At 45.0% G+C, this 13,666-nt stretch overlaps 1 protein-coding gene across 3 annotated transcripts in view; it reads left to right on the plus strand.

The window, feature by feature from the left end:
* PAMR1 (peptidase domain containing associated with muscle regeneration 1) overlaps positions 1 to 13,666 on the plus strand; it is a 156,423-nt gene that overhangs the window by 102,543 nt on the left and 40,214 nt on the right. For all 3 annotated transcript variants that reach the window (XM_033120117.1, XM_033120116.1, XM_033120115.1), the window contains exon 4: positions 10,999 to 11,113. In XM_033120117.1, coding sequence (XP_032976008.1) covers positions 10,999 to 11,113 — 115 coding nt within the window. The remainder of the gene's footprint in view (positions 1 to 10,998; positions 11,114 to 13,666) is intronic.

A 13,666-nucleotide genomic window follows, 5' to 3' on the forward strand; every position in this document is an offset into this window, starting at 1 on the left:
ATCCCAAAGGGCAAGGGTACAAATATTTCTTAAGCAATATTCCAGCCACTCTGTGTGAGTAAGTGGGTTTGTTTAGGGGACAGGGTAGAGAAGGGGAAGAATGTTTGCATGCAGGAGGTCAGTGGTAAACAGTAACCAGCAACCGTGTTTCCCCGAAAATAAAACCTAGCCAGACAATCAGCTCTGATGCGTCTTTTGGAGCAAAAATTAATATAAGACCCGGTATTTCTATTCTATTCTATTCTATTCTATTATTATATTATATAAGACCCGGTATTATATTATTTTATATTATATTATATTATATTATATTATATTATATTATACTCAGTCTTATATTACATAAGACCTCATATTATATTATATTATATTACACCCGGTATTATATTATATTATATTATATTATATTATATTATATTATATTATATTATATTATATTATATTATACTTGGTCTTATATTATAGTAAAATAAGACCAGGTCTTATATTAATTTTTGCTCCAAAAGACGCATTAGAGCTGATTGTCCGGCTAGGTCTTATTTTCGGGGAAATACGGAAATAGTAACAAGACAGAAGGACCGCAATTGCTCAAAGAAATCCTGTCTGCGTGCCTTTCCAAATAGCAGCTAGCGGTTGGGTCGTGGGCTTAACCTCAGTGTCAGAGCCGGCTATCTATGGAGTCTTGTTGGTTGGACTAGTGCTGGTATCCATGAGTCAGATCAAGGCTTCCTTGAGGACAGCAGAACTGGCTCAGGACAACAGGTCGTTGCCACTCGGTAAGCAGAACAGCAAGCTCAGGCCTCATCCATTAGTCTACCCATCCATTCAAAAAGTATTTCTTGAATGGAGTAGAAGATGGGACATGTGATGATGAGCAAGACAGATGTGGTCCCTGCCATCTTGGAGCTTGCAATTTAGAGAGGAGAGACAAAAACAAAACACACCAAAAACAAAAACAAAAAAACCCCAAAATGGAGTGTGGTCATCAATGCTATAAAACAAATAGAATAATGGTCAGATTCTTACATCATTCTGCGTTAGTTCAGTTATACTTATTCGATTCTGTTATGTTTGTTCTGGAAGCCTCATTCCATACAGTGTCTGTTTTCTGGTCACAGCCACAAGCCTTTATAGAGCATTTTTTTTATGGAGCACTGTGCTGGTCACCAGGGAGAACAAGGAGCCCTCAATGAGTTTACAATCCATCTATGGAAACAGGACTTGACCATAAGAAGTCATCAGTATGACTTTATGCTGTGATTAGGTTCTTATCTTACACCTCATAGTGGCACTGAATGAATGTGAGGGGAATTCAAAGGGGGAAGTCATTCATTTCACTGTTTGTTGACTGCAGGCTTAGTGCTGGGTCTTGAATGCTTCCTGCCTCTACGTATTAAGGGGAAGCCAAACACTGGAGTGGCCTGTTTATGGCTGGGGCAGGTGCTGGAGGCCCACGGCAGTACAAGCATTTACCCAGTAGATGGCGCCCAAGTGATCCTTTCGGGACATTTAATTCTGAAGGAGGAGGGCCTCCTGCTGAATACCATCTGTAGAGCCCTGGCCTTTTTTCCTGAGTGCCATATAAAACCTTAGAAGGAAGGAGCGTGACAGGCAAATGCCAGAAAGACTATTTTATATTTGAGTTATAGAGCATTCATAGAGAGCACTGAGCAGACATTAGAGAACTTGTATTTGCTCAACGTCCGTGACAATGTTTGTGTTAATTAGAATTAACTTAACCTATGACAGTCTTAAAATTCATTGTGTGAGTGATTCAGTCATAACCATTGACAGGTTATATTAACCAAGAAAAAAAGGAAAAAGACCTGGAGTCGCTGAGCCCAGGAGAAGACTTTATTCATATCTTCCTGTCCAGAAAAGAGTGGTTTAGTAAACTCAGAATATCTAGGCTAGGGAAAGGAGCTGATTCTTTTCTTCCTTTCCCCAGTTTTTTATTTTGAAAATTTTTAAATCTACAGAGCGTTGAAAGAATAGTACATTGACATACCTTTCACCCAGATGCACCGACTATCATTTTCCCACATCTGACTTTCTCTCTTTTACTGCACGATGGACTCACGAAGTTGATTGTTTCCCATGTTTCATGATGTTGTCGACATTTCTCTTTTCAATGCTAAGATTGTCCCAGAATTGGCCAGTGAAGCTGAACTCTACCATATCATGCTTTAAGCAATTCCTTGCTTTCTGGTCCCCTAGAAATGTTTCAGGCTCACGTTGATTGTTTGTGTCAGGTCCTGGAACCAGCCATTTCTCCACAGATTCTGGTTCCTTTTCTGGGGAAAGGTATTTAGGAACTGGCACCGGGATGCCGGCTATGAGAGGCACTGACATCTGAAGTTAAAATCAAGGCTTTCTCTCAAAGCTTCCTAAACTGGAGAGTTGACGTCAGGAGAACTACTCTGCTGACCTCCAGAGTGGAGTTCATGTAACTTGGCTCTCAGACCGAGTTCTTTAGCCACCAAATGAGATGAGCAATGACAATGACAGGGGCCAGCAGCCACCCAGGATGCCTTGCTTCTAGCCAGCATAATAGTGATCCCAACCGTTAAGGCTCCGAAGGTCCAGGGGATGTGAGAAGGTTAGGAAATCAACCCAAATAAGAGAGGATTTACAGGGAGAGATGATAAGCCCTGAGTAATACATTTCGTCATCTTAGTCATATTTTGGATAGAGGCAGAGAAGAGGAACTGGCCATAAACCATGCCCAAAAATGTTTGTGGGGCTAAAGTACCAGAGAGGAAGATGATTTGAGCAGGCTGGTAGAGAAAATGTGTGTGTGTGAGAGAGAGAGCACGCTTTCACAAAAGCTGTGTGTTACTGACTAATGGAGCTATCCTCCTGGAGAATCATGCAATCACCTCTGTGGAGTCCCTGAAAACTGGCTCATCCCACTTTGGCCTTTGGCGTCCTGACACTTCCAAGAAGGGAACAATGCCCAGTTGGGTCCAAATTGGGGATGGTATTATGTGGTAGTTAATAGCAGCGGGGCCTTAGAACCGGTAGGACCTGGATTTGAATCTCTACACCTTCTGTGACTTTGGGCAAAGTTACCCAAACTTTGTAACTCTCAGCTTCCTCATTTACAAAATGGGGATGATAATAGTGGTCCCTCAGAGGATTTTTTTAGGGGTTAAATGAAGTACTGTCTATAAATCCCTGCGTATGGAGCCTGGTCCATAGTTAAGTGCTCCATAAATGGTGGCTGCTATTCTTATTATTACTAAACCAGAGCCATAAATTGAACTTTTCTTTTTCCTTTTTGGGAAGGAAATCAATGTAGAGCCAGAGAGGAAAACTAATAAAGCAGAATTCCCTAAGAGACAAGAAAATATATACTGGACATAAGGAGGTAATCTTCCCAGGATAAGCAAGTATTATATGGTAAATAGCACTTTATAATTTATTTTCTGAAGCTCTTTGACTCAGGGGAATTCATGTTTGAACCTTTCCTGAAGATTTTATGTTGTCAAAGAGCTCATCAGTCATTGCTTAGCTTCTGGTTAGGGTGTAGAAGGACATGAAAAAGACCCCCTTCCTGCTCAAATAGCAACAAATCACTTGATGAATCAAAGAAAATTTAAAATTTTCTTTAAAGCCATAAAGTATCTGTGACTACAAAATCTGAAAAAAAATCTAAACTCCAGAGGAATGAATTCTCTCTGTGTGAGCAAGTGATCCAGAAGGTTTCATATCAAGCTACTGCTGAAGTTGGGGGCAGGGCAGGTGAAAGGGTGAGCCTGCCAGAGAAGGAGGGGGAGCCAGCCAGAATTGTGAGGAACGTGGGGGTTGGCCTGTTGAACTTATATCTAAAGGAGACCCAAAGCAAAGGCAATCCTTTCCACCAAGTAGTCTCTTAAATGAAATTTTGCTGAGCAAGCAGAGGCTGGGGCAAAATTTGGAAAGCAGATAATCTTTGGATATTGTAGTTTTGCAGTTTCAGAAACTTGTAATTTCAAAGTCTTGCAGTCTCAAAAGGCTCACAGTTTTCCATTCTTGCAGTTATGGAGGTGCAGGAATTGGGGCAGGAGGGAAGTGTTGAAAATCAAAGATAGATTGTGTTAGGTTCCTCATCCTTGAATTTGAAGACCCTTCTAGGATTATAGCCTCGGTCCTGCCATAAACCAGCTTAATTTCTGATTGGATAAACCTAATCCAATCAGATTAAACCTCATCCCACCTGCCTAATAGAGGAAAGGATATTACCAATCAAAAGAAAAAAAGTATATTTCCCAGTTGTGAAGAAGTAAGAGAATAGGACCTACAATCAGAAAAACAAGTCAAGAGAAACAGACCTTGCATGATCAGATATTGGAATTTTCAGACAAGAACTTTTTTTTTTTTTTTTTTAAGATTTTATTGGGGAAGGGGAACAGGACTTTATTGGGGAACAGTGTGTACTTCCAGGACTTTTTTCCAAGTCAAGCTGTTGTCCTTTCAGTCTTAGTTGTGGAGGGCGCAGCTCAGCTCTAGGTCCAGTTGCCATTGCTAGTTGCAGGGGGCGCTGCCCACCATCCCTTGCGGGAGTTGAACCAGCAACCTTGTGGTTGAGAGCCCACTGGCCCATGTGGGAATCGAACTGGCAGCCTTCGGAGTTAGGAGCATGGAGCTCCACCCGCCTGAACCACCAGGCTGGCCCAGACAAGGACTTTTAAATAACTTTAAAATAAATATATCAAAAGATCTATAAGAACAGGTGAATACGAGGTCAGATAATTAAATTCGTGAACTAATCCTAGAAAAAGTGCTACATACCTCATTGCTGAGTATTACTATGGTCACCTTCGAAGTACTCCCCTTGGGAAGTTATGCACCGACGCCAGCGCCTAGTCCACCCTTCAAAGCAATTTTGGAACTTTTTCTGGAATGACCATCAGAGCTGTCGTCACATTATCCTTGATATCCTGAATGTCATCAAAATGTCTTCCTTTCAGTATTTCCTTTATCTTTGGGTAAAGAAAGAAGTCATTGGGGGCCAGATCAGGTGAGTAGGGAGGGTGTTCCAATACAGTTATTTGTTTGCAGGCTAAAAACTCCCTCACAGACAGTGCCGTGTGAGCTGGTGCGTTGTCATGATGCCAGAGCAATGAATTGTTGGCGAAAATTTCAGGTTGTCTAACTTTTTCATGCAGCCTTTTCAGCACTTCCAAATAGTAAACCTGGTTAACTGTTTGTCCAGTTGGTACAAATTCATAATGAATAATCCCTCTGATATATATATAAAAAAAAGGTTAGCTACCTCATTGCAAAAAGTTCATGAACTTAATTGTCAGACCTCATATAATGGAAGAAGAGATGAGAAATTTCAGGATAGATTTAAAAAGTGTTAAAAAATAAATAAAACCCAAACGGAAATACCAGAACTGAAAGACACTATCTGAAAAATTTTTTAAAATGCATTGGAGGGGATTAACAGACCATTGGTCACGGCAGAAGGAAGGATCAGGGAACTTAAACACAGATTTAATAATAGAAACCAGAAGCACAGAGAAAAAAGACCAAAAGTATCCAGCAAGCTAAGTTATTTGTGTTACCCCCTCCAGACCCTGTCTTTTGAGTTGGATTGGCAGGGTGTTCTCAGTGTGTTTGTTGTAAAGACCCTGTTGATACTGGGGAGGAAAAACTTTCTGCAACAAAGTGGTGGGTGCTATTCTTGCGGGACAGCTGTTTCAAATGTGGACAGACCATTTGGTATAGAGAGGAGGCCTTAAAAGTGGTTTGATTGGGCAGGGAGATGTTTGATTCATTCGGTTAGTTATTCATTCAGTTGACAATTAATTGAGCGCTTAATGCCTATAAACGTGTGAGCAAGAGACAGCTTCCCTGCTCTCACAGAACCGAGTCATGGGGAGGCCACAGATTAAATACACAATCATTATAAAGTATCAAATGGATTGGGATTATAAGCCAACTCACAGAGTGAGCTATGTGGACATCTAGTTGTTGCTGATGAAGACCCGAACCCCTGACAAAAGCCATCATTTAGCGCTCGTTATGAGCCAGGCATTGTTCTCAGTACCTTCATGTACTAACTCATTCATCCTCCTTGCAGCCATTTTACAGGTGAGGACACTGAGGCACAGAGGGGTTAAGTAACTTTTCGACTGTCAAGCAGCTTATAAATGGCAGAGCCAAGATGCGAATTCAGAGGCTGGGCCCCAGAGTCCAGTCTCCCATCCTCCAGACGACGTCACCTCTTGATGTGAGAGGTACTTGAGGCCCTCCGTCTGAGGGCCTAGCAGGTCATGTTAGGATGAACCAAACCTCATGGAAGGTTTGAGCTTTCTTCCAGCTCCAGGCCTAGTACATGGGTCATTCCCAAGTCGTCACCCAGGCTTTTGTTCTGCCATCACTGTCTGGACTCCTGGGAATAATGGATTTAGGGCTCTAGCCAATGATGGATGTTATGGGGCCCTCAGGAGCCCTGGAGCCGTGGTCAGAACTTGGGCTGTCTCCTGTGATTCTGGTGCTCAAACACTGTCTCAGATCCAGGCAAGACTCAAGAGAAATAACATGAGTTGCCATTTCTTGAGCATTTTTCTGTGCCAGGCACTCTGCTTAGCACTTTAGATATAGCATCTATCTCATTTAATCCTTAAAACAAACAAGAAAATAACAACAAATAGTCACAAGTGCTATTTTGTTCTCATTTCCAAATGAAGAAGCCTCAGCTTAGAATACCTGGAGAGCTTGTCTGGGCTCACACAGCTCGTAGAAGGCTCTGAGATGCAGACCCAATCTGGCTTCACGGGCTGCCCCTAAACCACTGTGAGTCCTGCCTCGTGAGGCATCTTTGAAGGAGGAAAGAAAATGCTAATGCCTCTCTATGTCTGGATGCTTTCCGTAGTACATTTTTTTTTTTCCCTGAGAGGAAAGATTACAGAGAAAAAAAAGAAAACCCAACCACTTTTCAGAAGGATGTTGTGTCTCTCTCCTGTCCCCCTACCCTCCCACTCTTGCTGGAGATAAGACTTTTGTCTCAAGCTGGGGGTGTTCAATTTTGTTGGGAACCTTCCAGCTCTTACTAGTTTAGAAGTTAGTAAGATTTCCTTTCAGCTCTGTGGAAGCAGGGTCTATTCAGCTATTTCGCTTGTTTTGGCTTATAGCAATGGGGAAGGGTGGGTGGGTTGGAGATGAGTCCAACATTTAAGAACCCAGGGGACAGTCTGGCTTCGCTAGCAAATTCTCCTCCACACATACCACACCACACACCACACACACACACACACACACACACACACACACACACACACACACACACACTTTTCCCTGCAGCAAGGCATTGTGAGGGAATCTGAGCACGTCTTCCGCCTGTTGCCTGCCCTGGGCTTTCAGATTCAGGACCACCTGCTTGGTTGGCTAGCAGTACTTCCTTGGCGGGGACACTCAGCTGTGTTCACTGTTCTGCCCTAGACAGAAGGTGCAGTTAGTCCGTCCTGCACTCACACCCGCCAACGCCTGCAGGAGAGAATGAGTGGAAACGGAGCTGAAGGGGGTCCCTTCATGGGGGGAGGGAGTGGGGCTCCTTCCTCCGCTGCTGTGCCTAATACCCTCCCCCAAGCACATTTCTGAGAAGTGACCTCTTTGTCTCTGGTTGGTTGGAACTTGTCCCCCATCTTGGGGCCAACTCTGCCCTCCCTTCCAGAGTGAGAAAGAAAACATCTTGAAGAACCGAGATGTCGCACATGTTTTGGAATCCTGGCTACTTCTGAGGGACAGCTCCTGGGTCTGCAGGAACAAGTGGTGTAGCATCTCCCAAGGCCAGGGGCTGGCGCCTGGAGGGGGGTGGGGGCTCTGCGCCCCCCAGAGACGGCATGAGATCCTGAGGCTGGCTGACGCCTGGATGGTCTTGCCAAGGAGACCTGACTGGGGTTGGACACTGGCTCCCCATACACATGAGAGGGGGCCCAGTCACACTGCTGTCTGATTCCAGCTTCCCTATGCAGGAAATAAAGTGGAAGCAGGCTAGCAGCATTTGCTTCTGGTTCTAACTTGGGGTCCCCGCAGGAGGTTTACTGGGAAAGCTGAGATTTAACACCTTGCAGGCTGGGAAGCTGCCAGTCCCTGAGGGGTGCAGGCTGTGCAGGAAGATTTCTTTTTTTGTCTCTCACACCCAATGTATCATTTCCGTAGCCGGGCAGCAGATGGGCAGATGGGGGCTGAGAGGAGTGTGAGGTGTGCCGGAAGAAGGAACGTGCACTCCAAAAAGTAGGGAGAGTGGCAAAGAGTCAGTGTCTTTTTTGGGGGGTTCGGGGGGTGCTTGTGGAAAAATCCTGCTGCTTCAAAGTGAGGTGGGAAAGGACTGTGTCAGGAAGCCATTCAGACCGTTTAGTGCACCAGCCAAGACCCAGGGTCGGCACTAGACAGTTCCAAGATCAAGGCCCTGCCCTGCCACCGGCTAGCACCTGCTCACATTTACTGATTTTTCTGCTGAGGTCTTTCCGTGAGCAATCAGATTCAAGTCTCACAAAACCATTTGAAGTCGGTGCCAGTTTTACTCCTGTTGGACTCAGATTTACTGAGGTTCTGAGAAAGGAAGTAACTTGCCCAAGGGCACACAGTCAGTGCAGATAAAGCTAAATCTCCATTCGTCACCAAGGCTTTACAGCTGAAACCATGATTTATGGTCCTCTGACTTCAAGTCTTCTAACTTCTCCCATCTTTGGTGTTCTGCATTCAGGAAATGGAGAGATAAAAAGTTGTTCTCCTAGGTGTCTGATGGAGGTTAAATGAGAGAATGTTTATTAATCGTTTAGCCAGTACCTGGCCTTTAAATAATATCATCATTCATTCATTCAACACCTAGTTACTGAGCACCTGTGACATGCCAGGTTCCATTCTAGATGTACAAGCTAGGAAAAGTCCCAGCTCTACCAAAGGGAATAAGCAAATAAGCTAGATGGTTTCACATAGTGATATGTGTTACGAAGAAAACCAAACGGAGTAATGACCGTGACCATGGAAACGTGAAGGTCCGTTTTAGCTCATGGTCAAGGAAGGCCTCTTTGAAGGAGTGGCAGGTGAGCTTACTCTCCAAAGGACAGCGATGTGGAAGGAGACGCACCTTCTAGGTTCAGGGGACAGCAAGTGCGAGGCCCGGATTCGGGAACCGGAAGGAGGCCAGGGTGGCTGGAGCAGCATAAGCAAGCAGAGGAGTGGCAATGGAGACGGTGGAGGGTAGGACTGGGCAGTCAGTGAGGCAGGGCAGTGAGCGCCGTAGGAAGGTGTTTGCACAATGGACAGCCTTTGGAGGGTGGAACGAAGAGTAATGTGCTCTCATTGATTTCTGTACAAGTTGGCTTTGGCTGCCGTGTGCAGAATTGTCTATTGTGGCACAAGGATGGATGCTAGGAGACCAGTTGAAGAGGCTGGGATTGCAGAGAGAGAGGGATGATGGAGGCTGGCCCTAGACAAGAGCCCCAAATGGAAAATGGCGGACAGTGCTTCTCATTGGCAGAGAAGGACAACAGCAATAAACATCCTGGTGAAGAAATGACTTGTGCGACGTAGCAGTAGTTTTCACGACAGTAACAAGCTTCAGACCTCACAGCTTATCAAAAGCAGAGTTTGAGCTCTTTTGCTAATACTGTAAAAGTGTTACCCTCATCCTCTGGCAGTGGAGCAGTATCCACTGATATAAATATTTTTCTTTTCAGCAATGGGAATTTATACTTTTTTTGGGGGGGGGAGAGGCAGTGCTATTGAATATAACTGCATATCCAGAATTTATGATGTCAAACTGGATTTCTGTATAAAACAGGGTTAGGTAAAGTTTTTCTGAAAAGAGGCAGGTAGTAATTTTTTCATTTTTATGGGTCATAGTGCCTCTTCTTGCTACTACTCAACTCTGCTGTTATTAGCTTGAAAGCAACCACAGACAATGCTTAAAAGAAGGGCATGGCTCTGTTCCAATAAAACTTTATCTGTAAAAACAGGCCGTGGGCTGGTTTAGGCCCATGGATCAGAGATTGCCCAAAATATCAGGTATTTACATGGCCCAGATAAATTTTTTTTCTATAAAACCAATTCAAGACATTTCCCCCAAACTCTTTTGTAAAACTAGGGTGCATCTTACATACCTGTGCTTTAATATAAATTGTATCATATTTAATATGATGCCATTTAATGACGACTCAGTCCAGGGATTGACGACTCATTCCCTCAAATCTTAGGGATTCCTTGTAAGTAACTCGGAACCAAGGTGGTAGTGAAGATGGAGGGCTTTGGGACCCTGCTTCTGCTTCAACCAAGAACCCCTTGTGGACCCATGTTTTAATTGGTCTTCATGAGAGTTTGTTTGAGAAAAAAGGGTTGGAAGCTAGAAAGAAAATTGAAACCCACTAGTCCAGTCCAACTGGTTGGAGACCTTGTTTCCCGTCCACTATTGTGCATTAGAGAGGCAATTACATAAATGCTCATAGAACACACATGTACATTTTCCAACTGGATGGAGGGGGGTTCAGGGAAATATTGCTTTGGGGTTATATTCGTAGGGTAGAGAATGTGCAGGGAACACAGACCCAAGATGTAGACTCTACACAAAGGCTACAATGTCCTGTATAGAGCGCTGGGGAAGGTCTGCTTGCTGAGCCTTTTAAGGTGGAGGTAGCAGACTGTCTGTTACGTGGCAGTCCATCCTGGAGAGGCAAGACGACAGAGAGGCTTGAACGTGACTTTCAGACACAGTTAGGTTTGAATCTCTGCTCTGTCACTTAGTCGCTAGGCCAGTTATTTATTGAACTCTCTGGTTCTCCATTTTCCCAGCTGGAAAACTGGAATGATACCACTTCCCTTCTCAAGCTATGGGTGGAGTAAAGGAATTAACCTGTGCCAACTGCCTAGCACGTTGCCAGCTGCTTGAGAAATTTCCTTCTCCGTTCTGTTCGCAAGGGTGTGGGATGAGCTCAAAGGCTGTTGGAGACTTTCTACCATCTCTTTCCTGTTAACTCCAGTTTTCATGCCCCAATCTTCTCTTCTCAGGATGTGGCCAGGTTCTGCGAGCCTCGAAGGGACAGATTTTGTTGGAGAGCTACCCCCTAAACGCTCACTGCGAATGGACCATTCACGCCAAACCTGGGTTTATCATCCAGTTAAGGTAAGGGGCTGGCGTCAGACTTAGGGAGTCTGAGGTTAGAAGAAAACAGTAGCAGGACCGAGGGCCCTGCATCCTGGTGACTCAGCGCTAACCATCAGTACTTTGTCCTTAAAAGCAGAAAATGCATATTGGAGCCTTCTTTCTTTACCACTCAGTGATTCCAAGTGGCATAAGGCCTGGTCAGAACCAGAGTGAGTGAAATGTTCATCAGTGGGGCTGCGATGGTTTTGACCCAACATATGGAGAGCAATCCCCTCCACCCACAAATCTTCATTAAGTCTTTCTATTCACCACTACTGGGCTGGGTTCTGTGGGAGGGAAGTGAAGAAATAAAAGGGGCAGGTCGACCGTTCACAGAGTTTACACTCGGGACTAGGGTTTATACTCCTCACGGCTCCTTTCACTGCTATTCTCAGAAAACAACCACCCATGCAATAAACGAACCAATTCTCTCACTTGTGTGGAAGACAGGTTGTTTCTTCTGTGGACCTTTGGGACCCTCACAAGTGTTTCATTCATGCCAGTGTCCAAAGTATAGACCTGGTTGTATTGTAACTACAGATAAATAATACAAGAGAGTCCTGTTTTGTGAGAACTGTTAACTGCCGTGTCCTAGTGCCTGGAACAGTACATGGCACACACACACCATAGGTGCTTGATGGGTACTTGTCGCATAAATAAATGTTGTAAGAACTGCTTCCTCCTTTGGTGTATCTTCTCTCTGCTGGAAAACTCCTCTCCTTTTACTCTCTAGGGAGGCAGAGTGACTCACTCCCTCACCTACATGGGGGTTTCTAGGGGCACTTAGCTCTTCCATTTTTCTAACCAGTGGGAAGGTTGGTAGTGATGGAAATCTCTAACCTTCTTGGGCACAAGCTTTCAATAAGTATTTTCTGAATGGATCAGTACACCCGGAGGTTGCCACTTGCTGGCCGGTACCGTGAATGGCTCTGTCCTCCAGGAGGGACAGTACTGTACCCTGCATTGGAAAGATCCAGCAAAGCAGGTCCTCTTCTCAATCCTCCTCATCAAAACTGGCCCTGGGGAGCTGGTGTTCCCACTTCCTGAGGACCTGGGTTTGGGAGAGAGGCGCGTTCATTGGACTTTCCCAGAGGAAGGATAGCTCAAGGCACAAGTGAGGGGCCACGCTGTTCTGTTTAGTGGATCCAGGCTAGGTCTGCCAGGGATGACAAGGGAAGGTGTTGTCACCTGTTAGTATTTCAGCAACTCAGGGACCAGGCCAAATGGTCCCCTTGGATCTCTGAAGAGCTTCTCCAAGATCCAGGATGCAACGTAAGTCCCCCCTCCCCCCTCAAAAACAAAAATCCAAAACGGCAGAGGGATTGAGAAGCGTATCACCTGCCCAGGAGAGGGTCCTAGGGAGGCTTGGAAATAGATTTGTTTCCCTCTAGTCACACCTGGACCTGCTAGCCAGGGAGAATAATAACGATGGACGCACCCTGAAGCATATGTACAATGTTCATCCCAAAAGCTGAGCTGTCATTCCTGTTGCCCCTTGTCCATCACCTACCACAGCCAGGCTACCACGAAATCGAATTTTGTAAAATAACCTCAAGTCAATCCACATCTGTCTCTACTGCCACCATTTTACCTTAAGACGCCACCATCTCTTACCTGGATTCTCTCATGGCCTCCTAACTGGCTTCCTTGCCTCCACTCTTGCCAGCTCTGTAATCTGCTCTCCTCAGAGTGACTGGAGTGATCTTTTACAATCCTAAATCAAGTCGTTCTCCTGTTGTTGAAGCCTTCCTCTGGGTCCTGTCAATCTGGTGTTAAATCCGAACTTCTCACCATGCGGGATCTGGCTCCTGCTCTCCTCGCTGACCTCAATCCATACCGCCCTCTCCTCCCCTCACCACCTTGCAGCATCCTTGGCCTTCTTTCAGTTCTTCACACATGCCGAGCTCCTTGTTGCCTCAGGGCCTTTGCACTTTCAGAGTCCCCTGCTTGCACCACGCCTCCCTGTGACCCTCGCTTGGCTGCCTCAATTCCATCATTTAAGTGTCTGCCTGCATATCACGTCCACAGAGAGGGCTTCCTGGACCATGTTGTGTAAAAAGCTTACCCTCCCCAGTCATTCCTTATGCTCTTATTTTCTTCATAACACTTAACACTTCCTGAGATTACTTTGTTGTCTGGTTTCTTTGCATATTGTCTGTCCCCCAGATCAGAGCTCATCTCCATGAGGGCAGGCACTGGCTCTAGTTGGGTCACCACTGTGCTTTCAGCACCAAGAACAGCGCCTGACACCCAGCAGGCCTGCCACAAACAGGTTGAATTAAGTTGCAATAGCTTAATATTAAAATTCAGGAAAAGCTGGGGTCTCTATGGGGTGGTGGCCTCGTCCCCCTTCCTCCCCTTTACAGACAAAGATACCAAAGCCCAGAGAAGGAACTGATAGCTCAAGGCTCTCCGTAAGTTAGTGATGGCATCTTGACAAGACGTGAGGTCCTTAGATGTTAATCACAGTATGATTAATAGGACTTACACTCCTCTACAAAAGATTTTTTGATCAAAAGATATTTTTGTAAA

This window comes from Rhinolophus ferrumequinum, chromosome 11 (assembly GCF_004115265.2).
Source record: "Rhinolophus ferrumequinum isolate MPI-CBG mRhiFer1 chromosome 11, mRhiFer1_v1.p, whole genome shotgun sequence".
Lineage (NCBI taxonomy): Eukaryota > Metazoa > Chordata > Mammalia > Chiroptera > Rhinolophidae > Rhinolophus > Rhinolophus ferrumequinum.